The 26,959-nt window shown below is 37.1% G+C and overlaps 2 protein-coding genes across 2 annotated transcripts in view; one reads left to right on the forward strand and one right to left on the reverse strand.

Annotated features, from left to right (window-relative positions):
• The window catches only part of LOC135846728 (lysine-specific demethylase 3B-like), a 327,018-nt gene that overhangs the window by 87,611 nt on the left and 212,448 nt on the right, over positions 1 to 26,959 (forward strand). The gene's annotated exons all lie outside the window — the stretch shown is intronic.
• LOC135846719 (D-alanine--D-alanine ligase-like) lies at positions 7,551 to 9,018 on the reverse strand. Its single transcript, XM_065365976.1, has one exon. The coding sequence runs from the start codon at positions 8,823 to 8,825 to the stop codon at positions 7,890 to 7,892; it is 936 nt and encodes a 311-aa protein (XP_065222048.1). The 5' UTR covers positions 8,826 to 9,018; the 3' UTR covers positions 7,551 to 7,889.

Consider the following 26,959-nt stretch of genomic DNA (forward strand, 5'->3'; position numbering starts at 1 on the left):
TCGTTGTAATTCGATTTCTCTCTCGTGTCTCTCCTTCTCTTGTTCTTCGTCGTCATCGTCTTGTAAGTTCGAAGCGTACGTGTGGCTGTGTGCGTTGGTGTAAGTAATTTTATAAAGCACGCTTTTTATGACATTATAGAGAGAAGTCTGCGAGAAACTGGAAAATTTACTATCGATTTCCGCAGACGACCTGCTGTTGATGGTTTCACAGTTTCGGTTTCGGTTTCTTTTTTTTTGCTACAAAGTTGGTATTTTCAACCTTTCATGTATAAAATGAGAAATATGTATTTTGAAAATACAAACTCATTTCTACATTGGAATTGTTCTGCATAAACCACTTTTCAACAAAAAACTTTCGTTGGACCTCCCTCCCCCCATTTGGAAAAAATAAAAAAAAGATACTTACAGTACAAGTACACGGGTTGAAAAATTATTTTTGATATGAGAATCTGTTTTTTAGACTTGACTTTTTCAGATTTGAAGGATGAACGTACCTATAGTTCTCTAGAAAATTAAATTTTGAAGAAAAAAAGAGAAAGCGAGGGCAAAAGCTTTTGAAAATTAATAATAATTCAAGAAGTATGGAAAAAAAGAAATTGAACACAACCTAGAATGTTTTCATGGAAGCATACGATTCGATATCGATACCGATTCGTTGAGAAAATATCTTATCACTATTGTACATATAGATAATGCATTTTTTTCAAATTCATCATTCAATTCGAAAGTATAGGTATGTAATAGACAATTTTAGAAAAAGAAGTCAACTCGATAACCTTTCAATGAACTCGGATACGAGTATAGTTCGCGAACTGTATGACTAACCGAAATTCTAAATGATAGTATTCCTCTTATTTAAAATTCGATCTAATTACACTAATTTTGTTCGTGGAATGGCGCGTTAGTTATCTGAGCAGAGAAATTCCTTCAGATAATAATGAAGTTGGGTAATTAGAATCATTCTTGATGTACCATTCGTAGAGAGTATACCTCAGGCGTTTGGAGGGAGGATGGGTGGGTACGCTAATTCTCGAAAGTTGTGAGTTTATAATTTTTGTGCCCCTTCTTCACCCCAAAAATCCAAAAATAATTGATTTTCGGGTCATCTGTTTAAAAAGTCTTATTTCTGTTCTTAAAGTGCCAATCTAAAGTCCTGTTTTGTTACCAAACTTGCTTACATGATTCAGGTTCTTTGCTCTGCCAAATTTACCCGAGTCAAAAAGCGTCAACTTTTGGACAAAAAATGACTATACGTATAGGGTATTTTGCACTTTGTTTGTGAATATTCATTTCTGGCTCTTTATTAAACATGGAGATCGTCAGAATGTTTACTGTGACCTTCGACCATTATTATTTCATATATCTGTTGATTGTTCAATAATTTTATAACTGACTATTGACTAATCCACCTTAATTTTTCTTTGTTTCAGGTGAGTACAAATTTCCTACCAAAAATGATAGTATAGGAACTCGCGTATGAGATTAAGTAAGTAATTTTATTATCCTTATCCCCATTTTTAGTACGTTGAGTCGATTGAAGGTCGTTTCAGGCTGTTGTGGAGCCTTCGTGAATATTTTGGAAATTTCATATTTTCCAAAAAGTTATCTCAATTTTAATTTTTTTTTGAGAATTTTCCTGTGAAATATTTGATTTTGTCATTTTTTTGTGCGTGTGGGAGGAGGGGGGGGGGTTTAGTGGAGAGCTTTCTAAAAAATTTTTTGAAGACAGGTAGTGAAAAAAGTAGTGATTTTTTCGAGAAAAAAATCTGTTAGATACCATGTAAATGAGACTTATAATACTTCGAATCGATTCTCATATCGTTTTAAAAATGAGATCATTGACCATTCCAGCGTCCTTCCGAAACCTCCCACTCGATAAAGACATTTTGCCAAAACAAATAGCTATAATTTAACATCAACATCTGATCGTTGCTAGAAACATCTCATTTCGAAAGTTTATTCAATAGGTAACCTTGAAATTTGACCATAAAGTACTCGTGAAGTGCTACACTCGTATCGATTATCACCGTCATTCATCATATATTACATTTAGGCATCTTACTCGTATTCTTAAATGTATTCAAAATAGCTAAAAACTCTACCTTTTTTTTTTTTTTTTACGTGTGAAAGTGTTTATAATTATTCCAAGATGATGGCCAAGTAGATAAATAACACGAAACCGTGTCTATGCCTACGTTGTCGTTCGGACATTATTATTCGTCTTCTTCGTCTTCGTCCTCGCGTCTATGGTACATAATACCGGAAAAAAAACATGGCTGCTGCTGAAATGATACTCGCGTACGCGTAACAAAACCTATACGAGTACGTTGTTGTCGGAAAATTTTCCACTCTTCCTCATTTTACATGCTATGCCATATTTTACACATTTACACACGTACTAGATAGGTACATGAAGATTTACTCTTTCTCGATATGCGATCTGCAGGTATCATAGTCAGAAGTACATGTAATAGGTATATAAGCTAACTTGGTTGCCATAGCATGGCCGGATGGTAAACGTAGAGTAGACTTGTGCAGAACAGGTTCCAGGAACGTATACGACATACGAATACTTCTTGTGCATAAACATATTCCTATCATTAATTGGTGTAAGCATATAAGCAGAATATATAACTGCGACGAAGACCTGGTCATCGACGTGTCCTGCCTATTCCGATGCTAATTTGAACGAGCTTCGGTCCGACGACGCAGCGAATGTTGCCTTTTTATGCCAGTTTTGGATCGCCAATCGAGACAGGTTGATTAATAATCAGCAATAAAACCCATCCGAACGATGGAACAACTGTCCGCAACTTGTCACAAATCGAATTCGAACGTATACTTATTCATTTTTTAGACATCATCACTGACCATGTGGGTTGTGGGAGAATCGAAAAAAAAAACTATCCTGGATTTTGATAAAAATCAGTGCGAGACTACCCAAAGAAATTTTGAGGCCTCTCATTGTTCATGGGGCTGAGCCAGAGATTCTCAAAGTTGAATGATTTTCAAAAAATCGTGGTTTTTTCCACTTTTGGTTATGTCTGTATGAGCACATTTTCTAGAAAGACTCCCCCTCGGTCCTCCAAATGACGTTGGCCCAGTTGTATGTAAAGCCCCCGAAGTTGAAAACAAAAAAAAATGTAAAATTGATGTTTTGAAGGTACAAATTAATCATTTGAATATTTTTCATCTCGAAAGTTGTTAATCCATATAATTTTTTGTACTTTCTCCTCCCCACTCCCCACCACAAATACCAAATAGAATTATTGATTTTCGCCTTATCTATTTAAAAAGGTCCTCTTTTTGTTCCGAAAGTATTGTTATTTTGACAAACTTACTTATACGCAAGGTTCTGGTTTTTTCCCCGCCAAATTTGCTTAAGTCAAAAAGGGTCAATTTTTGGCAAAATAGTCGTGAAATTTTTATTTTTGGTTAAATTGTCAAAAGGACCGATTTTGGCCATAATTATGAAACACTTCTATTGCCAAGATTGCCCAAAAAATTCTGTTTTTGCCAAAACGGCGTTTGAAAATAATTGAGAATAGTTTCAAGAAAATTTACGAAAGATATGTATCTGTCATTTGAAAATTTGAGAAGAATTCAAAGAACATACATTTTTATGGTAGGCGTTCACAACGATGAACTCATGAAGGGGGGAAGGGGGTATACGAAGCCTCAAAATTTTGGCCGAAGTGGGAAAAAATGGCAAATTTCGTGTCACATATCGTTTTATACGTTTTCTAGAGCGCTGAATACGAATATCAATCCATTTTTCGATTTTACTCCACCAATACCCCCTTCCGACTGCATCAAACATTCAATAACAATCAATTTTCGCCTCATTTGTTGAGAATTTTTGTAAAAGTTGTCAAAAAGTGTCAATTTTTGGTAAGATTGGTCAAAATGTATCAAGTTTTGGTAAAGCTGTCAAAAAGTGTCAACTTTTGGAAAAGTTGTCTAAGAATTTCAATTTTTAGAAAAAAAATGTCAAAAAGTGTCAATTTTTGGAAAAATTAGTCAAAAAATACAATTTTTGGCACAGTTGTCGAAAAGTGTCAATTTTTGGTAAAATCAGTCAAAAAGTGTCAACTTTTGGAAAGGTTGTCATAAAGTGTCAATTTTTGGTAATGTTTTCAAAAAGTGTCAATTTTTGGTAAAATTAGTCAAAAAGTGCCATTTTTGACACAGTTGTTGAAAAGTGTCAATTTTTGGTAAAATTAGTCAAAAAGTGTCAACTTTTGGAAACGTTGTCTAAAAACGACAATTTTTGGAAAAGTTGTCTAAGAATATCAATTTTTAGAAATGTCAAAAAGTGTCAATTTTTGGAAAAATTAGTCAAAAAGTTCAATTTTTGGCACAGTTGTCGAAAAGTATCAATTTTTGGTAAAATGAGTCAAAAAGTGTCAACTTTTTGAAAGGTTGTCAAAAAGTGTCAATTTTTGGTAATGTTTTCAAAAAGTGTCAATTTTTGGTAAAATTAGTGAAAAAGTGTCAACTTTTGGAAACGTTGTCTAAAAACGACAATTTTTGGAAAAGTTGTCTAAGAATATCAATTTTTAGAAATGTCAAAAAGTTCAATTTTTGGCACATTTGTTCAAAAGTGTCAATTTTTGGTAAAATTGGTCAAAAAGTGCCATTTTTGAAACAGTTGTTAAAAAGTGTCAATTTTTGGTAAAATTAGTCAAAAAGTACAATTTTTGGCACAGTTGTCGAAAAGTGTCAATTTTTGGTAAAATGAGTCAAAAAGTGTCAACTTTTGGAAAGGTTGTCAAAAAGTGTCAATTTTTGGTAATGTTTTCAAAAAGTGTCAATTTTTGGTAAAATTAGTCAAAAAGTGTCAACTTTTGGAAACGTTGTCTAAAAACGACAATTTTTGGAAAAGTTGTCTAAGAATATCAATTTTTAGAAATGTCAAAAAGTTCAATTTTTGGCACATTTGTTCAAAAGTGTCAATTTTTGGTAAAATTGGTCAAATAGTGCCATTTTTGAAACAGTTGTTAAAAAGTGTCAAGTTTTGGTAAAATTAGTCAAAAAGTGTCAAGTTTTGGTAAAATTAGTCAAAAAGTGTCAATTTTTGGTAAAATTAGTCAAAAAGTGTCAAGTTTTGGTAAAATTAGTCAAAAAGTGTCAATTTTTGGTAAAATTAGTCAAGTGTAAATTTTTGGAAACGTGTCTAAAAACGACAATTTTTGGAAAAGTTGTCTAAAAACGACAAATTTTGAAAAGTTGTCCAAGAATGTCAATTTTTAGAAATGTCGCAAAGTGTCAATTTTTGGTAAAATTAGTCAAAAAGTGTCAACTTTTAGAAAGGTTGTCAAAAAGTGTCAATTTTCGGTAAAATTAGTCAAAAAATGCCATTTTTTACACAGTTGTTAAAAAGTGTCAATTTTTGGTAAAATTAGTCAATAAGTGTCAAGTTTTAAAATTAGTCAAAAAGTGTCAATTTTTGGTAAAATTAGTCAAAAGGTGTCAATTTTTGGTAAAATTAGTCAAAAATCCCCCTCACCCTATTCTTTCATTTTTCCAATAATCTTGGCTAGTTTAACTCATTCAGATGCGATATAACTTGAAAAATCAAAATAACTTATAACTATAAAATTAATTTTTCAACATAATTATCAAATTATTTGTAGAAACTTAGGCAGGGACCAAGTTTCACTTTTTTATCATGGAGATGTTGGGAGTGGGGAGAAATCGAAAACATTGAATAGTGTTTTTCTGATGAAGATGGATCAAATCTAAGAATTGAAATTGAAAAAAAAAATAAACAGAAAATATTCTTTTTTTTATTTTATATGAAAAAGGAGTCAAGTTCCACGTTTACATTAAGTGGAAGGGTGAAAAATATTTAACATTGTGTCTAATAAAAATTGACCAAATTTAAGAATTATAAGGTAAAAAATCGTGAAAAATATTTCAATGTTTCGGATTTCTAATATATTTTGAGAACTTAGCTAGGTGAGGAGGCTTCCATGTTACGATTTCTGATTTGGCTGCGGTGATTATCGAACAACATTGGTTCAATAATTTCAGTAAATCTTTATCCAGTTGAGTTATTGAATTATGATTGACGATGATCGATGAATATATTTAGTTGAAGCCTGTCGTTGTCTTGAAGTGATCACGAGATGTTTACTGGAGTACTTTTGATTTTTTTTCTGAACAATGAACATAATCGAAATGTTTCTCTTTCGCTTTCTGATTCGAAATATTCCAATCGAAAATTGCCATCATCCAACTCATTGATGACCTTGAACCCATGATCGATTGATTTTATCACGACCATGGTTCTTGTTTCGGACAGGAAAGGAAGGCTGCGATACACGAACGAGTACGTAATTTCATTAAAAATACCATGCGATGAAAATGTCACGACGACTCTGACTTTTCAATTTTCATTTTCTGTTCGATTCTGTCTTTCTTCCTCTCTCATCATCAGCATCACGTTATATGAGACGCAACTCTGATAATGAAACGTTAACATTCAATCAAGTTTCGTCCAATATTATAAACACGATAGAAGGCGTGATATCTGCAGGGCACCGCGATTAAAATTCTTCGACGGCCGTCACGTATTTTTTCTTTTTTTCTCTTTCTTTCATCCGTTCTCTAGTGTTTCTTCCTTCGTAGCAAGGTGAACTTTCCACTTTAAGATCTGTTGACTCATCTTGTAAGAGTATATAGAGAAAGAAATATTCGCAAATTGGCCACTACTCACTTCTTGGCAGCCCATACCGAACAAACGCACCGGATCGGTCATTAACGTTTAGCTCATTGCGCATCCGTTCGTTATTGTTGATTACATCGTTGAATGATCTATGACGACACCCGGTAGATGTGTAGTTCTTTTTTGATTCTCGTTTTGTTGGTAGATTGAAATTCTCGTCTCTCGAATGGGCATTTAGAGCGCCATTTATCAGATTTTGGATGTGATGGATGAATTTAGGAGAGAGAAGTGGGGGTGTAGAGAACACGAATGATTAGTGATTTGTATTTCCAGTCTCGCCATGGTGTTCAGTTTGAGCTGAGGATGGAAAAAAGTCATCAAAGAAGAAGGGTATGTCATAAGAGAGTGAAAACTTGGCACGTTCGAGTGTTATAACAACAAAAACAAGAGTACAGTGCGTTTACCTGTACAAATTCTCGTATGTGGGTCTTGTCTCTGCTTCTGGTCCAAGTCCCTCTCTTCTATACTTTCTTCAGTGACCCTGGAATCAGCTTATATCGTCCGAAGTTATTAGAATTCTGCGAGACTTTCCGAACGTAGTGTTGAATTAATCGCATTAGACTGTGAGAAAAAGTCGACTCGAATACAATTTTCGAAATGTTGAATGGAATTGGTAATGTTTTTATCGAATTTTTCTCGTGTCATGAATGAAAACTGGGAAAAAAGGAATTGTTTTAGTGAATTTTTTAACGTTGGGTGTGAAGTCACGTTTTTCAGAAACCTTGAAATTTTTCCAACGAGAATATAAATTGAAGCTGACTCGGTTTTTCGCACATTTATCTTTTTGGACCTAATTTTTCAGTTTTTTTTTGTACAGCTATTTTTGGTTTTTTGAAAAGTGGCAACACTGAAATCCCCGATGGCGTCGAAAAACTTTTTAAAAGACTTAGAAATTGAATGAAACTCTAGATTTTTATTTTATCTCGAATTTTACAGTATTCAGGCTTATGTTAGAGATTTGTCCCCTTGTATTTCCCTTCGAAGAGCATTTCGTAAGTCAAGGTTATCAGCCCTGATCGTCCATTTTTAATTTTTTGAAGCATATGTGCAAAATCTGTAAAAGTTTGAAGACCCAATGCCAAAGAAAAAATTGAGAAAATTCACATTTGACTCAGAAGTATAAAACCTCCAAAATATGGAACGAGACCACGATGATGCATCAGCTGCCCTCTTTTTTCGATCCCAAACTATCTTCGACGATAATTCTGACCAACTCGTCGAACTCGATACCTTTGGACAACTTGGCGATCTCAGGCACCAAAGATAATTCGGTAAATCCGGGATGAGTATTAATCTCGAGCATTTTCAAAACACCAGATTTGGGATCGTAACGAAAATCAGATCGAGAAACACTCTTGCATCCGAGGAATCGGTGAACTTTCGAAGCTTGCTGCAAAGTCATACTATAAATATGATCGGGCACTTGAGCTGGAAACACGTGCTCAGCTAATCCATCAGTGTACTTGGCTTGGTAATCGTAAAACTTGGTTTTCGGTCTTACCTCTATCGTTCCTATGGCTTCGTCTAGCAGAACAGCGGTCTGTATCTCCAATCCGGCTATGTACTCTTCGGCGATCATTTCATCTTTCAGAGAGCTGCCTTGATCGCTGATAAGGCGTAGGTAATCCTCGTGCGAGAGTATTAAATGTACTCCGACACTGGATCCTTCGTTGGTTGGTTTCAAAACGTAGGGATAATCTAGACTGACGTTGTTCTTCAGAACGTCTTCTTTACTGATAACGTATCCTGACGGGGTATCGATACCCAAAGATCGAAATATGTGTTTGGACATTACTTTATTCATAGCTATGGCCGAAGCCATTACTCCAGAGTGTGTGTATTTTATACCAGAGATCTCCAGAATACCTTGGATGCAGCCGTCTTCGCCGTAAGGTCCGTGCAGAGCGATGAACACGAGGTCTGGATCGAGTTGCTTGAGCTTTTCGGTCACGTTTTTGTCCATATCGATTTCTACCGATTTATAACGAAGATTATCGAGAGATTTTTTGATCGCTGATCCACTATTTAGAGATACTTCTCGTTCGCTGGAAAATCCGCCGCAGAGGACTGCTATCGTTGCCATCGTTGGGACCATGTTGGAAAAGATGTTGTGTGAACGAGTTACGTTTTGCAGTGTAGATGAACCGATTTCATTTTATAAACTGAGTAAAAAGTAGTAGACGTTGATTGGGCTTACTTTCAGAGGAATTGATAGAATGTAATTTTTGAATAATCTTAATTGATAGAATGATAAGAATACTAGTTAATCTTACTGTGAATGAATCTATACAAAGTGGATAGTCCTTGATAGGAATATTTTTCTGAAGATTGCCCATTGGAGTTGAATGGCCAAAAAATACGCACAGTTATTGGAATAATTTTGATGATACGATGCTGTTTATTTGTTAAAGATTTTATGCTCTCATTTACGAACAATTCGTTCGCGAACGATACGTACCATCTATCTGATTTCTGAATGAATCAGTTACTAAAGATGAATTATTTTCAAAAAAATCATTTTTTGTAAACAAAATCCAGTTTTTAATGAGTCATTTGCGAACGATGAATTCATTTTTCGACGATTCGTTCACAAACGACATCCCTCACGAACGATGAATCCATTTTCAGACGATTCGTTTGCGAATGACATCTCGTTTTTGAACAAATCAGTCACGAACGGTGGATTATTTTCAAAAAAAAATAATAATTTGTGAATAAAATTCAGTTTTTAATATGTCTTTCGCAAACGATGAATTCCTTTTCTGGCGATTCGTTCACGAACGACATCACTCAAGAACAATGAATTTATTTTCAAAAGATTCGTTCGCGAATGACATCTCGTTTTTGAACGAATCAGTCACGAACGATGAATTCATTTTCAGATGATTCGTTCGCGAACGACATCTCGCTTTTGAACGAATCAGTCACGAACGATGAGTTCATTTTCAGACGTCGCGAACGACATCTCGTTTTTGAACGAATCAATCACGAACGAGGAATTATTCTCAGAAACATTATTTTGTTGATAACATTCAATTTTTAAAGAGTCATTCGCGAACGATGAATTCATTTTCAGACGACTCGTTCGCGAACGACATCTCTTTTTTGAACGAATAAGTCACGAACGAGGAATTATTCTCAGAAACATTATTTTGTTGATAGCATTCAATTTTTAATGAGTCGTTCACGAACGATGAATTCATTTTTAGACGTCTCGTTCGAGAACGACATCTCTTTTTTGAACGAATCAGTCACGAACGAGGAATTATTCTCAGAAACATTACTAGCTGACAACATTCAATTTTGAATGAGTCATTCGCAAACGAAAAATTCATTTTCAGACGATTCGTTCGCGAACGACATCTCTTTTTTGAACGAATAAGTCACGAACGAGGAATTATTCTCAGAAACATTATTTTGTTGATAACATTCAATTTTTGATGAGTCATTCGCGAACGATGATTTCATTTTCAGACGATTCGTTCGCGAACGACATCTCTTTTTCGAACAAATCAGTCACGAACGAGGAATTATTCTCAAAAACATTATTTGCTGACAAGTGACAACATTCAATTTTTAATGAGTCATTCGCGAACGATGATTTCATTTTCAGACGATTCGTTCGCAAACGACATCTCGTTTTCGAACAAATCAGTCACGAACGAGGAATTTTTCTCAAAAACATTATTTGCTGACAACATTCAATTTTTAATGAGTCATTCGCGAACGAAGAATTCATTTTCAGACGATTCGTTCGCGAACGACATCTCGTTTTCGAACAAATCAGTCACGAACGAGGAATTATTCTCAAAAACATTATTTTGTTGATAATATTCAATTTTTAATGAGTCATTCGCGAACGAAGAATTCATTTTCAGACGATTCGTTCGCGAACGACATCTCGTTTTCGAACAAATCAGTCACGAACGAGGAATTATTCTCAAAAACATTATTTTGTTGATAATATTCAATTTTTAATGAGTCATTCGCGAACGATGGATTCATTTTCAGACGACTCGTTCGCAAACGACATCTCTTTTTCGAACGAATTAGTCACGAACGAGGAATTATTCTCAGAAACATTACTAGCTGACAACATTCAATTTTGAATGAGTCATTCTCGAACGAAGAACTCATTTTCTGACAATTCGTTCGCGAACGACATCTCGTTTTTGAACGAATCAGTTACGAACGAGGAATTATTCTCAGAGACAATATTTTGTTGATAACATTCAATTTTTAATGAGTCATTCGCGAACGATGGATTCATTTTCGAACGATTCGTTCGCGAACGACATCTCGTTTTTGAACGAATCAGTCACGAACGGCTGATTATTCCTAAAAAAATAATTTGTAAATAATGCTCAGTTTTCAATGAGTCATTCGCGAACGATGAATTCATTTTCAGACGATTCGTTCCCAAACGAAATCTCGTTTTTGAACGAATCAGTCACGAACTGTGGATTATTTCTAAAAAATAATAATTTATAAAGAACATTCAGTTTTCAATGAGTCATTCGCGAACGACGAATCTATTTTCAGACGATTCGTTCACGAACGACATCACTCATAAACGATAAATTTATTTTCAGATGATTCGTTCGCGAACGAAATCTCGTTTTTGAACGAATCGGGCTCAAACGATGAATTGAATTTTCCAAAAAATTATTTCCAAACTAACATTCAGTTTTTAAGGAGTCATTCGCAAACGATGAATTCATTTTCAGATGATTCGTTCACAAACGACATTTATTTTTTGATGAATCACTCACGAACGATGAATTTATTTTCAGACAATTCATTCACAAACGACATATCTGGTTTCTGTCTTTCTGTACGAATCCGTCACGAACGGTGAATCATTCGCGAACGATAGATTTATTTTCAGGCGATTCGTTCGCGAACGACTTCTGATTTCTGATCGAACCAGTCACCAACGATGATTATCTTCAAATAATTCGATTGTGAACGAGAACGACATTCAGTTTTCAAACAAATCATTCGCGAACGACTCTCAGATGTTGAGAAATATCATTCGTTTGAATTGTGATTCAAATCCGTTCATTTCTCCATGCACATTTACAATATTTTGACCAGCTGATCGATCATTCTTTACATCTTCATCCGTCTCCCTCTTTCTGTTTTGAATTCATTTCGACAAAAGGGACGCGTTTATTCGTTCATTTTCACAGACCTGCCTTCCTCGTTCTTCTCTCGATTCTCATTTTCGTATAATTTACTCGCGATCAGCTCGAACGTTTTCCGCAGCCATAGTAGTAGTGTAATAATAATAATTCCAGTCCATCGTTTATTTTTCTCTCGTCCCCTGCTCCATGGCACCTGTCTCTTTGTCTCTTTCCTTCTCCATTACACCGCATGGCATGGAATACGCGTTCGGAAAATAAACGCGTTTCGCCAATTACCGTGCCAACGACAATTCCTTCTCGTCCGCCTCACTTCTCCTGGCGCAGCAGCCGAGTTACGACGACAACAACGACGTCGAAAAACGCGTCTGAAAATAATATCTTTTCGCATTTTCCTCTTCCATTCAAACACCAACCAACCTAACAGAAGAGAATCGACTTATTGAAAAGGAAATTTCAAGGTTTGCCCGCTCGCCCGCGCCAGCCTGGACCCGGGACCCGGCGCTGTCGATGTAAAATTCCGCCTCGTATATAACGGCAGCCAATTTATATTCCGCTTTTTCCTCCATCTCGTCGCACCGCTCCCCGCTGCTCATTCCTCGCACTTTTTCTCTTTCTCTCTCTCTCTCTCTCTCGCAGCAGCGACGACCTAAGCCTGGAATGTAATTAAATTGGAAACCGTTTCGCTTCGCCGCCGCCGCTTCTCTCGTATTCTCGCGCTTATCAAAAGAGACGTAGTGTACGCTGCCGAGAGTGTTTTTACTCTTCTCTTCTCGTGCTTCGTTCACTCTTTGGCTGGTTTTTATATAACGACAATATCGATAATTGATTGTAACATTGAACGGTTAAGGTTTTTCTTTCTACGTCTTCGCCATGCCAGTCTGCTGTTATGCTGGTGTTTTTTTTCTTTTTTTGTTTCTCTTTTATTCGGTTGCAGTGTGGTTGTGTGTATGGCGAAAACACAAACCGCTCTATTTGGGTTACGTGATCGATAATAAAAGTCAAATGTATGGTGCTGGTAGGTGAACGGTGGTTGATATCAATGCCTGTAAATATGTGCTAGAAAAGCGAATCTGAGGTTCAGTGCATATCAGAGGTGAGCTAGATCTACTCCCCCCCCCCTGCATGATGATCACTGGAAAAGATAATGAAACCAGCATATCAGGATCAGTCTGGCCTTTGATGATCTAGAAGTTGTACGATGAGAGATGGTGCATCTTGCAACTCATCATAATTTTCGTCAAAATTTCGAAAAAGCTGTGGTTTGGAATTGTTTCTCAAATCAATGTGCCTTGACCTGGCCAGTTCTTCAATTTCATTCTCAGTCTTCCATTAATCCATTATTTTTCAATTTCTCCCCAATCCCGATATCTTAGTAAATAAACTAGTGTCCTAATTATTGAACTGTGAAAATGAAAAGGGTGCTGTACCTACGCTTCTACTCTTGTCGAATAAGCAGCAATGAATATGGCAAGATGAAAGCTGTATATAATTGAATTAACATGCTTCGTATTCGCTGTTCTGTGTTGTTGGAGATATTTTCCCAACGACGTATCGATGGATTACACGTTTAAGTTGACTCGTTAGCGTTTATATGCTCGAGAGGAGTATTACTTGAAGACCGAAGAAGAGATTTTCATACTTGCGTGATTGTGGTTTTGATATGTACGAAATCTCTGCGATTGATGGTTTGTTTTCCTATAGCATTCTAGTATTCATTTCTTGTGTTTATAAGCAACTTGATGTACTTAGGTAGGAAGTATGTTTTCGCGAGGAAAAAATAATAAACAAAGGAATTCTGCGTGTGTCATTCGCATCCTACCGAAATTCAGAATTGCGAAGAATAAATATGTATTAAGTGGTTTATTTGTTTTGCTCGAATTAATCTTATCACAGTTCACACACACTAATGCACAATATATACGTATCCATACGCATAGTATGTTTACTTAATCGTTATACGAGGTAGGTAATATGTTTATAGAACAGATGGAATATGAACAAGTACGAGTATATAGCATACATTTGTAGCGAATGCGATCGCGCGTGTACTCGTTATAATAATTTATAGGAAATATACGCTTACGTGTACAGGTAATACATATAAGAAAAGAAAGAATAAAAAAAAACTGGTTTCTAGCTGTCGGCTTTTTAACCTAATTATTTGTCTGTTCGAACGAAATTAGATTCAAGGTCGCTCGCGTCATTTTCACGCGATTCCCCGATACCTCCTAAAGCTATTTAGCTGTGTACGAGTAGTTTTGTCAGTGGATTAAAATTAGTGCGTCGATGGGCAAAGTGCAGAAAGAGGAAGGTGGTATTCCGAGTACAACTTTCTCTATCTACATACATACGCATATGTTAAAAAGTGGTTTGGATTCTTCCTTCTGGTCGAATGTGCATTTTGTTGGGTGTATAATCGATGAACTTTTCAAAGAAAGAGAAGAGATGTAGGTATGTAATGTGAATTGAATGGAAATGCATTTATTGCTTATAAGTTTATGCAAATGAACGAATAAAAGATGAAAATATGTACTATTGCTCGAACTGACTGGATATTTGGTGGAGGTTCTTTGTAATTTGGGGGGGGGGGCTGCTGGTAATGATCAACGATGACCCAGGGACCATGCTGCTTGAAATAGGTATTAGGTTATATGAAGCTTCCTTCGGATAGTTCTCAAAAAGCTACGATTTTCAAACGTATCTTCTCTCCTGGAAAGACAAATGTTTTATTTCATCAATGTCCTTGAAATAAATATAATCAAATTCATCATGAAAATAGTCCAGGAAAATTGGTATTCCTTTGGGAAAAGTTGAGGAGTCCCTTCGCACGCCCCTGGTGATAGTTCTCCCCTAATTGTGTATCTAAGCCCCCAAATTTGGTTTCGGGCCTGTAACTCCTCAAAAATATTGATCATACTGGTATTGGAAAGGCTGATTGGTCTATAGCTAGCAGGAGAAGTTGGATCAGGACTTTTTTTTGGGATTAAAACGATGATTGCTTTTTTCCATTCTTGTGAGAAATAGCCATGTTTTAGGCAAGCGTTGGAGATATCCCGGATTATTTGAATACCACAGATTGGCATGTTCTTGAGAAGTTGATTATTTATGTTATCTAGGCCAGGTAATTTTTTAGTTTTAAGTTTTTTAATTCAAAACTTGAGTTCGGAGATGTTGGTGAATTTGTAACGCAAACGCTGTGATGTTGCTGGTTGGATCACGTGGTTGATGTCTTGAGTATACTCGTATTGGAAAAATTGTCAAATGAAACTTCTTATTCTTCTGCGCCCAGTGGCTTTCCAAATGGAGTCTGTCCATCTTGTGGGGGGGGGGGGTCCTCACTCCACACCCTTTTGTTCCCTCAACCTGGCCTTGGATGAACAGGGACTCCATTGCATCTGTCATTGTGACATGCCCAAAGTATTTGATGATTCGGCTGAGTACCAATGCTAATATTCTTTTTTGGACACCGGTTTCCCAAGCGTATACATTTTTCTTCTGTCTCCCTCGCATACCATCCAGGTTTCTGATATGTGGAGAAACACTGAGAGAACCAGAGTGTTTACCAGCCTTATCTTTAAGAGTCTTGCTCACTGCTGTGTCTGACCATATCTTCTTTAGATGAGACATGGCGATTCTTGTGATCTGCGCTCTGTGTCTTATCTCGGCTTCACTACCTCCTTTGTTATCTACAATGGATCCCAGTTATACAAACTGACTCACAACTTCGATGCCCTCAATTTCCTGGATTTCAAGCGAGTTGTTCTCAGGCTGGTTCACAATCATGATCTTTGTCTTTGCTTTATTTATCACTTTATCAGCAAGCCATATTTTGCACTGACCTCTTCCAGACATTTCAGAAAATTGGTCATACATTTGACCCTTGAGGCAATGAGGGTGGTGTCATCAGCGTAGCGAAGGTTTGACATTTGTACGCCTCCAAATGATACTCCTCCCTGCCACTTGCCTGAGCCATCAGCATTGGTGCTTTCTGATACGATTTGTTGCAGTGTTTCATAAATTATATATTCCCCATATAGATTAAACAAGAGTGGGACAGAATGCAGCCTTGTTGTACTCCTCTCTCTGGGTGGCATTTCTATGATGTTGTTTGTTTGTTTGTTAATTCGGACTTTTGCCATGCTCCTCTTCTGTAATTGTCTTATCAGCCACACCAGATGTATTTGGACACCCATGTCAAGTAGAATTCTCCACAGTTTTACTTTTTGACATTGTATGCCATCAGATGCTTTCTTGTAATCTACGCAACACAGCACAGTACGCACATTGTATTCTTGTGCTTTCTCAATCAGTAGCCTGAGCCAAAAAAAAAAAAAAAAAAAAAAAAAGGTTGAGGATCTGCTCCCTAGTTTCTCTTCTTCTCACAAATCCTGCTTGTTCTGGATCTGGAGGGATCTGGCTGTGCATGAGTGAGTATAACCTGTTGCACACAAACTTCAATAGTACTTTGCTGGTGTGAGTGGTGTGACTTATCAAGGAAATTGTTCTGTAGTTGTCGCAATTCTCCGTCGACCATAAGTATATAATGGACAAATATTTCAATGTAAAAAAATCGACCTAAGTTGAAGCAGACTTTTTGGATGCAGAATCCAGGAAACCTTCTGCAGATGCGCGAAATGTGATGTTTATAGTGTAATGATTTGTCAGGCACTGGTTGTGAGAGAGAGACGGTTCAGCATTACAGTTGCCACACAGTTGACATCACTAGTAACACTAGTAAACACTACTGTAAATTGGCACATGCGTGGAATGTTTCCTGGATTCTGCATCTAAAAAGTTGGCTTCATATACGCTGATTTGAAATACATATTCGTCCATTATATACGGTCGACGCAATTCTCAGGAGATCATTTTTTGTACAGAGTGACATATGTAGACTATACCCAGTCCTCCAGCCATTCACCACTTAGCCATATCAAGTTGCATATGTTGTGGATTTGGTGAGTGACTACTTTGCTTCCAGCTTTAAAGACCTCAGCCGTCACCTTATCTGGTCCTGGAGCTTTGTTCCTTTTGAAATACTTGATGGCATTGATGACCTCATCAAGTAGAATTGGTAGCTCCTGCTCCTCCTCCATGATGTTGAACCTAGGATTATCAGGAAGCTCCTCTTCCTTGGCATATAGCTTCTTGCAGTACTTTCTCCATGTCTCCACAACCTCTTCTGCAACAGTCTTAATTTTGCCCTCTTTATCTCAAAACTTGTTCTACAGGAAATTGCCCATCAGATGAATAATTACTTAATTAGTGATTATATTTGCCTGAAAGGGGATGGCTGGTGGGTGGAGCTAAGCTCATTCAAAGAAAGGGGTTTAACTACTGAAAAAAATCATGTCGATTTCAGAATTAAGACTTTTTTTTAATTTCTGTAAAAAAAAACGAAGACTTTTCTCCAATTCTACTTAAAAAACACGACCATAAAAAAATTCTAACAAGAATCATAATTTCATTGAAATTTGGAAAAAATCAGAATTTTTTTTGAATTTCTAAAAACCCAACAAAACTGATCATCGCACAAAATCTTTTCAATTTTTTGGAAATATGGAGGAGCAAGAGGAGGAGGACTTATAGTAAGAATTAGGTTGCTCGAATCCAAAGAGTAAGTAGAAATTTGCAATCAGTGATATAGAAAACCTATCAAACGATAAGCCACACGATTTTTATTTCATTTTTTTTAAAAACTGACCAAAAATCAGGAAGGTCGGCGGAAAAAATGAACCAGAAAGGCGTGAAAATCCATTCTTGCCACCAAGAAAACTACAAGATTTAATTCGGATTCCATCCTTGACAGATTATGCTCCAATTCAGCCACCTAATTAATTTTGTGGCATGGATGGCGGAATTATCAAAATAGAAGAATAAAACCACCGCGCAGTTCTTAAGCAAGAAGCGTTTCCGGAATGTATGTACAATTTAAACAAGCCCAACGAGCGAATGCATATTGCACTATAATTAGCATTATGCAAGACGAGGACAGAGGGAAGAGATCGGACGATGCGACTTGATGTGACGTGAGCTCTTACGCATGAAAAATGGTCGCTGGCGTTGATCCGTGCACTTTTTGATCGTCATCCGGAGAAGATGATTGGATCGTGTCGTCAATTTGGCAACATTGTTGTGTATTTTTTGGCGCACGACGACACGATGCTCGGCTCGCGTTTTCGCCATAAGTATTATTATTACGCTGGACCAGGGGCCCGGGGGGAGGGGGGCGATGAAGAGGTGCACTATTGAGCAGGTTGGTCAAAAGGGATGCGGTGCAGTGCAGTGCCGAAGATGACGACGTTATCGAGAGGAAAAAGGGAAAACGCGTTATCCTTGGAATATATCCAAATGTACCGTCATATTACCTCTGTTTTCTTTCACAGTGCGACTGTGTGTGTACACAGAATATATGTACGAGTGAGTACAAAAGTCGTACTTACTACTACGTGTACTATTCCCAGAAGTGCCGAAATGCGTCGCTGTACTTGTGTCTGCTTCGCCGAGTCCACGAATCGCGCCCCCTGCCCCCAGCCCTCTTCAGTATCATGGTTTTGGCTACCGAAGACTAAAGCATTGCGTTCCGCTGCTCGACTTTGCTCTGGTAATTGTTCTATCTCCATCTCTGTTCATCTTTTATTGCGAGAGATGTGCGATCGCTGTGGTCGTTTGTCGTAATGACATTAATAAACGCGCTATTCTTCGTCTGGTGGTGCGTCGTTCGTTGCGTTATGTTAACCCCTTGCACCTCCAGCATCGTCGTCGTGCTTTTAAAAGCTCTTACCGTACTTTGCCCTGCCCTGTTTGGTTGTTCGACCCTTGTTTGCGTTGCTTTTTCACCGCACACCTTCGTCGTTCCCAAATAACCCGGCGCTTATAGTACTTTTATGCGTCGCCAACGCGTTTTCACGAGTGCAGTTTTTTTTTACCATCACCATCCATCCACCAACCCAAATGCCAGCTCGATATAGGATAAGGATGGGAAATGGAAATCCCCTGCCTCTTTCTCTCTCGTAGAGCAGGATACAAGTACGTTTGTTGTGCTCGTTCGTATTTCCCAGAGCGGTGTGTTTTGCTAAACGCCTCCTGCGTTTCCATCCCAGGTTGAGGGAATCATTTTTTTTTTACTGGGTGTGGCAAAGGTCAGGTTCTTCACAGTGTGGTTTTTCCTGCCTCGCTCGCCTCTGTATTGCCAGCAGCTTTATGAGAAAACGCCGGACGGGACTTTGCCTCTTTCGTTTTGTTGCACCTATTTCGGTCGATTACCTAATTTTATCGCAGATTTTGCGGCTAAATTTTTTGAGAAAAGTCCCTCGAGCCCCATTTCCAGCACATTCCCTCTCCCCCTCGAGCCCCACCCTTGCACCCTTGGCCTACAGTCCCACACCATTCAAAATATTGAAAAATTCAATACGCCTTATGGTTTGTTGGGTATTTTTTTGAGATGATGATATCAATTTTTTCGATTTTTTTCTTGTAATTATTTTGGATTTTTTTTTTTGCAAACTTCGAAAGCTGAGCACTTTGGTGATCTATGCTTTTCGAGATTTTCAAAATTGTGTCGTGATTTTTGATATTTTTTTGAAAAAATGGTCATGTGACTTATCAAAAAGGGTCAATTTTGCGAGAAATTCAAAGATTCGACAAAGATGTTTGTTTGGTAAATTGATGAACAATTTAGTGCATATTGTTGGGTCATGATTTTTGAGATTTTTGAAAAAGCACTAGACTGCAACCTATCAAAATGGATCATTATCAAAACTTTCTTTGAGAATTTTGAGCCTGAAATTGGGTCATGATTTTCGAGTTTCTTAGCAAGTACTTTTGATGAATATTGAGCTCAATATTGGGGCATCATTTTTGGGAGTTTTGAAAAGTATAATGTGATTTATCAAAATGAGTCACAATTCTGAGATTAATTCAAATAAGTATGCCTCCTAGAGATGTTTATAGAGCGTTTTTGAATAATTTTGTGACCCAAAAATTGATCAAAATATCTGTGAAACATAAATTTCTATCAAAACAGCGTAGAAGAGCCCAGAAATCTTACTTGTCAAAGTGAGAGATGCCATCAAGGCATTGAGAAAACACAAAGTGCCTGGATGTGACGGTATTGAGGCTGAGATACTACAGTTCATGGGTAGGAAAGTCGAGAAGGTGATTTGGAAGATATGCAACAACATATGGCGCAAAAGAGAATGGCCAGAGTTGGTGCAAATCGGTGTTAATACCGCTACACAAGAAAGGTGATACGAAAAATTGCGCTAACTATCACACAATCACTCTGATTCCACATGCCAGTAAAGTGATGCTCCAAATAATCAACAACATGATCAAGGCATACTTGTATAGGCAGATTCCACCTAAACAGGCAGGTGTTATGCCTGGAAGAGGTACATGAGAGCAGATTTTGAACATCAGACAAATAATCAAAAAATTCTGTGAATTCAACATCCCTGCCATACTATGCTTCGTTGACTATGCAAAGGCCTTTGACTGTGTCAGTTGGACAAAGCTATATGAGATACTACGCGAGATGGAAGTTCCAGGGCACCTAATTGAGCCGATCAAATCGCTGTATGACAAGAACAAGATGATGGTGAGAGTAGGCAGAGAAGAGTCGAACCCATTTCAGTCAGAATGGGGAGTAAGGCAGAGCTGCATACTCTCACCTCTGCTGTTCAACATCTATGGCGAGTACATCATGCGAAAAGCCTTGGAGAACTGGGAAGGCAGCATCAAGATAGGAGGAAGAAGAATCTCCAATCTCCGTTATGCTGATGATACCACCTTAATAGTCTCAAATGAAGAGGAACTGGCAGAACTGATCAAGTGGGTCAGGATGGTCAGTGAGGACATAGGACTCTTCATAAATGTGGGGGAAACCAAGGTCATGGTTGTTGATAGAGCTAGATACTTGCCAGAATCCGAAGCCCTGAATGAATTTGAAAAAGTGGACTCATTTATTTATTTGGATTAATTTGTGGATGCTGATGGAGGATCAGCGAAGGAAATTGGAAGAAGAATAGCTCTTGGAAAAGCAGCAATGTCTTGGTTGAGAAAAGTCACCACCAACTGGAAAATCTCCATAAAAATGGGGAAGAGACTAATTAGGACGCCAGTTTTTCCAGTTTTCTTTTATGAAGTGGAGACCTGGACATTAAAGCAAGATGATCGAAGAAGAATTGATGCCTTTGAAATGTGGGGGTGGTGCAGGATGTTAAAGATACCATACACTGCGCACTAAACAAATGCATCAATTGTGGAACAACTGCAAGAACCAACCAGGCTAAATAAAATATGTGAAACCAGGATAATGAGTTATTTTGGACACATAGCCAGAAGAGGACTGGAGAACATCGAAAAGGGAATTCTCTTTGGCAAGGTCCCTGGAACACAAGGGAGAGGAAGATCTCCAACAAGGTGGACTGATACAGTCTAGAAAATAGTTGGCTCAGTTGTGACTGCGGCCACACTAGCTCAAGATAAAGAGGATTGGTGGTCGTTACTACTGGGGGCACACCAGTCGCTTGCGACTATGACATTGATGATGATGATGATGATGATGAATACTTTTGATGAATTCAACTAAAAAATTGAGCCGTGATTTTTGGAATTTTTGAAAAAGTGTCATGTGATTTTTCAAAATGAGTCACAATTCAGGGATAAATTCAAATACCTCAGAAAAGATGTTTTTAGAGCATTTTTGAAGAATTTTGAGTCCAAAATCAGGTCATAAACTTTGAGATTTTTGAATTTAGCATCTTGTGACTTATTCAAGTGGGTTAAAATGTAACAAGAAAATCAAATGTTTCGATAAGAATATTGCCAGAAAATTTTTCAAAAATTTGAAGCTTAATTGTAACTTTTTTGAACATTTTTTAAAATATTTCAATGTTGAATTTGGTTTTTATTTTTTGGACATTATCGAAGTAGAAATATACGGTCTCTCAAAGTATGTAATACGTACATATGTAGGTTGAGATTATAATGAGAAAATCAATTATCCATCAAAATGTTCTGGAATCTGCTGAATTAAAAATTAATGAACATTTCCAGAGCTGTTATTTTTTTTTGAAGTGCTCAAAAAAAATTTTGTTTGGAATTTTTGATTATTTTCCTGATGTTGTGACCTAGTTTTAATTAATCGTACTTTGGTATTTTTTTTTTTCAAAAATCCCAAAAATTACGTTCCAAGATTGGGGTCAATCATCAATAGTGCTCAAAAACAGTTTTTATGGAAATTTCTAGTCCTCTGTCGAAGTTTTAAACTATTTTGATGGGTCGTATGATACTTTTTTCAAAAATCTTGAAAATCGTGACCCAATTTCGGGTTTAAAGGTTGTTCAAAAGTGCCCAAAAAACAATTTTGTTGAAATATATTTTAACCAATTTAAATGGGTTATATGGGACCTTTTTTCAAAATCCTGAAAATTGTCATCCAATTTTGGGCTCGAAATTCTTCAAAAATGTTCAAAAAACATTTTCGCCGAAACATGATTATTTTTCTGATGTGACCTCTTCAACCTCTCCCACCCCCACGACCCAATATTGATATAACTTATCCAAATAATATTTGAATCATTTGTATGATTCGTTAATTATATTTCAGATAATAATTTCACTAAATACCTCCAAACAAGTTTAAATTACTGGTAGAGATAATTTTACAGCGTTGAATAGATTTGAATATTGGTATCTTTCACTCCTGTTATTTTTCAGTGCATTTTAAAATCATCACTGATTGTGAGCGACTTTCAATCAAATTTAGTATCCAAATAGCAGTTGAATCTTATCTACCCCACAGACATTTCCTAATGAGATGGAAAAAATTACCCACGGTTCTAATTAGGTCACTTTGCTGAAATGTGTAACTAATAACGTAAAACATTAGTCTTCATTTTCCATTAAATAAGATAAATGTAATCTCAAAGTGTTTTAAAAAACTCTTCGATATTTTCTTCTGTGATTTGAAAATGTGTAAGAAGGGTTTGTCTTCAGTGAACTTCAATCTATAACTTATCACTTTATCAGATCGATTCTCTAAACGAGATTTCTTTTGAAAATTTTCCCATACGAACGCACCTTCTCAGTCAACACACTTCGAACCGTACCTACTTATCAATTTGTGCCTATACTTCCTTTCCCCTGCCCTTCCTGCTAGTTTCCTCTCTTCATATTTTATGGACAGCAACGATGAAAATAATGGAAGTACAACCCATCGATAGATTTCTACGTTCGGTTACCTCGTATACGTGCGTGTAAAGGAAATTATGATGATTCGACGCTGACAAGCTTATTTTCAACGATTCCAAGCTGAAAATATGAAAGAGAGAAACGTCTACGTAATGGAATTTTTCTCCTCAGAAGCTTCCCGAAGAAGTCGAGCCATCCAGCACAAGGAGAAGTGTCGAATTTCTACGAATCTAACGAGCAGTTGACGCATTTCTTTGTGAAAAAAAAAGATAAAGAAGAAAAGAAATTGCCTCTGGTTGAAGGAAAAAAATACATTCATATTTTTATCTCGAGAAAGTTTATACGAACTTCTTTTTTTTTCGCAAAGCTTTTCAAAAAGTATTATTTGATCTCCGTTTTTTTCTCAAGTTATATTTTTTTTTTGAGATTTAAATGTTGTATTTTTGATCGGAAATTATCATAGTTTTTCTTTTGTTACTTCCCCTCATTCCGCTGCTCACCTTTTTGAGAGATTTCTTTTCATTAAGGTTACCTTTTGTTGGAATTTTTTTTCGAGTTTCTTTTTTCCCGAACGAAAGACGAGAAAAATTAATTAATGTTTTGTCAAACGAAACGAAACGTTTCGAAACACCCTGTTTTTTATTTATTTACTTTTTTCTCTCGGTCTTGGTCTTCGTCGTCGTCGTAGTAGTCGGTGTTGTTGATTTTTAATTTGGCAAAAAGTTGCTTTCGCGTAAAGAACTGAAGAAAGTAGTATGAAAAAAAGTGGAAAGGAAAGAGAGAGAGAGAAAAAAAAGAGACTGCTGCGATGTTTGGGAAAAGTCGTGCCTTTGCTGGGCGCCCTGCACCCTCCTTAGTTCATCGTTCAGATTGAAGTAGAATTATTTCGTTACAAGTTTATCCTTGATAAGACTCGGTGGTCGTTTTTCATTTCGCTTTCGCGTGCCTCCCCTCGCCTTCTTCGCCATTTGCCCCCCTGGCGCTCTCGACGTCATAAAAGAGAGCTTTTTTTTTGGTGTGTGTGCGAAAATAGCGAACGATTTAGGGCACGGGAAACGTACGAAGGGCGGAAGAGGGTGAGACGAGAGGTGATGTGTATTCAATGGTATTTTTCCATCATCTCTTCCATACTAACGCGAGTTCGTCGTTTCCCTTTCGGCTTCGGCCTTTGCAGCGTGCGTGTGTTTGCGCCAGCCACCAGCGAGAGAGATGCTGTGCTCGGTGGAGTGGCTGGAGGGGGAAGGGAGCGCCAGGAGAGCGAACGTTTTCGCCTTTAATGAAAGTTAAAACTTCTTCTTGGGTTGTTTTTCGTTTGGTGTTTTTCAGTTTTCCACTTTTGCGTCGGGTTGCGTTTCGCGTTCGCCTTCGCCACCCGACGCCTTTTACCGCACGTTTGTAGACGACGAAGGAGGAGGCAGGGGCAGGGGGCAGAGGGGGGAAGCTGACGAGGTAAAAATGATGGAAACTTTGTTGCATGTTTGTGCGCGTCGTCCTTGGGAAAAGTTTCGCTTTACGAATTTCCAAGCCATATTTTGCCTGCCGGTTTTCATTCTGGTTCGTGTTGCCTTGACGTGCTGTCTTACTTTTTTTCCACCTCTTTGCCCCCTCCCTCCCACCCCTTTGGCATTTTCATCCCGTGCCGGCTTTTGCGTCTGATGTGTTTTCGCCCTCTCTCTCTCTGTATTTCGATGGATGGTGGGCGAACGAATCGATGGGGTTGGGGAGGGTTATTTTTCTATCTCTCTCGTGTTCGTGTTTGTCTCACTCATTTTTGCAGGGAAGGAGCTTGTGTAATCTCTGGTGTACTATTTGTGCGAGTGAGGAAAAAGCGAAGTAAACGTTAAATAACTTTTATTAGCGGTATTTGAAAGAATTTTCGCGCAATTTTGCCGGCTTTGCTGTTTTTTTTTTTCTAGCCGAGTTGTGTTGTTTTTGTTGCTTGGTCGTCAGTTGAGTTGGTTTTTTTTTCGCGATGACATAGATTTTTTTTCTTATTATTTTCTTTTTATACTTTGGCTGTTTCGGAATTCGGAATATGAAAATTTTGGCGACGAGTCAACATTTTTTTTTTTCGTTTTATTTATTCGCACGATGCAGTTTTTTTCTGCCTGATTACGAATCCGAATTTTTTTTAAACGGTATGATAAATATTCGACGAATTTGATGTGTAGGTTAGGTTTGTTGCGTGTTCGATAAAATGTATTCGTAGGTACGAGTATTGAGATGAAAATTTTCTGGCCAACGTTTCCATTTCTTCTTGGAAATGAGATTATTTATGCGTCATGTTGTGAATGTTGTCAGACTCGAAACGGCAGCTCACACTCTTCGAAGTGCAAGATAAACTTGAACGATTAACATTGATATCTATTATCGTGAGACTGGTTTTAATTATATTATTTGTGGAGGTTTGAACCGTGTGTATGTAATGTTGTAATGTGTGTATAGATATTTTTACTATCTATAAAGATGGTAAACCTATTATAACCTGGTTTGTCTTGTTCGAGTGGTACTATTCACAGTATGTTAGCGAGATTAAATTAAAACCGTGGTAAGATTAAATACATTATTTGGTTTTTTTGAACGAAATTTCCTCTGTGTTTTGAGTTAATTAACGAAGAAATCGAGGAAGAGCGAAGGTACGCTCGATTTGAATTTTCTAATTTAAATGTTTTGGAATCTGTACTGGCGATGATAAGGTTTATTAATATTTCAATGGCCGTGATTATGCGGGCCAGAGAGAGGTTGATGTGGAAAAATTGGTATCGATTTATACGAATTGGTTGGAGTTGAGGTAGAATTTCTGTCGGTGAAATGAGGGGGCGGGGGGTTGGAGGGTTGGAGGAGTTTTCTTTAATTTTTTTCCTGCCCTCGTTCATTTATAGAAGATGAATTTTAATCGAACTCGATTTCAAATGAAGGTGGTGAAATTTTAATTTTTTTTGTCTGGAAAAATTATCTGATTTTGATGGATTTATTATAAAAGAGTAGTTCAAAAGCTATAGGTTTGATAAATACTAATCGAAGTCTGAGATGATCAATATGTACAGTATGGAATGGTGTATTTGGTTTCGGAATCGGATTGAGAAAACCTTCAGGTTTACTGTTTACTGGTCTTTCGTTTTGAAAATAGGCAGGTAATACAGCATTTGATGTAGTTTTCAACATACTGCTTCCTTGATGGAAAACAGGTAGTAGTTGCATAAACGTTGCAAAGTTTTCTCGAGTCCAAAATGACCCATTTCATTGTCAGCAGCTTTGACCACTTGCTGCCTCATATTTGTGCATTGTAAAAATGAATTTCAACCACCTGGTCACTAGATCGGTGATGCGACACCCTACAGCCTCACTAGAAACGACTTATTACATTATTTGTGATAACTGATAAGTATTTATTTGTAGATGTGAAATGAATAAAATTGATTACCTTTTGATGTGTACTCTTTGACGAGATATTTGCTCATTTATCAGTTTCCAGCATCACGTGTTTAATGTGTATTTTAAACTAGCTCCATATCAGGTCAAAATTAAATTACATTTTTCGCAATAATCTATGATTAATTATTTTAACGCTATGTGTATACCTAATCGTTATCAGTAAAAGATGATTCAATATATTAATAATGAAATTGTGTTTTTTTCCCTCTATGTTTCAGGTGAGTTATAAATACCAAATTCAATATCAACAAATGATCTTCTGCATAACATATTGTATGCAAATTACGTGAGTTGAATATTATTTTACCTAGCTTCCGACATGTGCATGAGGTTATGGGGCTTCCCGTGGTATTTATTTACTGGAAAATAAAAATAGAGGAATTCCGTTTAGATAAGATAAATTTTCGATTCGATTAAAAATGTTGGGTACCTGTGATGTGATTCGAGATTT

Source organism: Planococcus citri, chromosome 1, assembly GCF_950023065.1.
Source record: "Planococcus citri chromosome 1, ihPlaCitr1.1, whole genome shotgun sequence".
In the NCBI taxonomy this organism is placed as follows: domain Eukaryota; kingdom Metazoa; phylum Arthropoda; class Insecta; order Hemiptera; family Pseudococcidae; genus Planococcus; species Planococcus citri.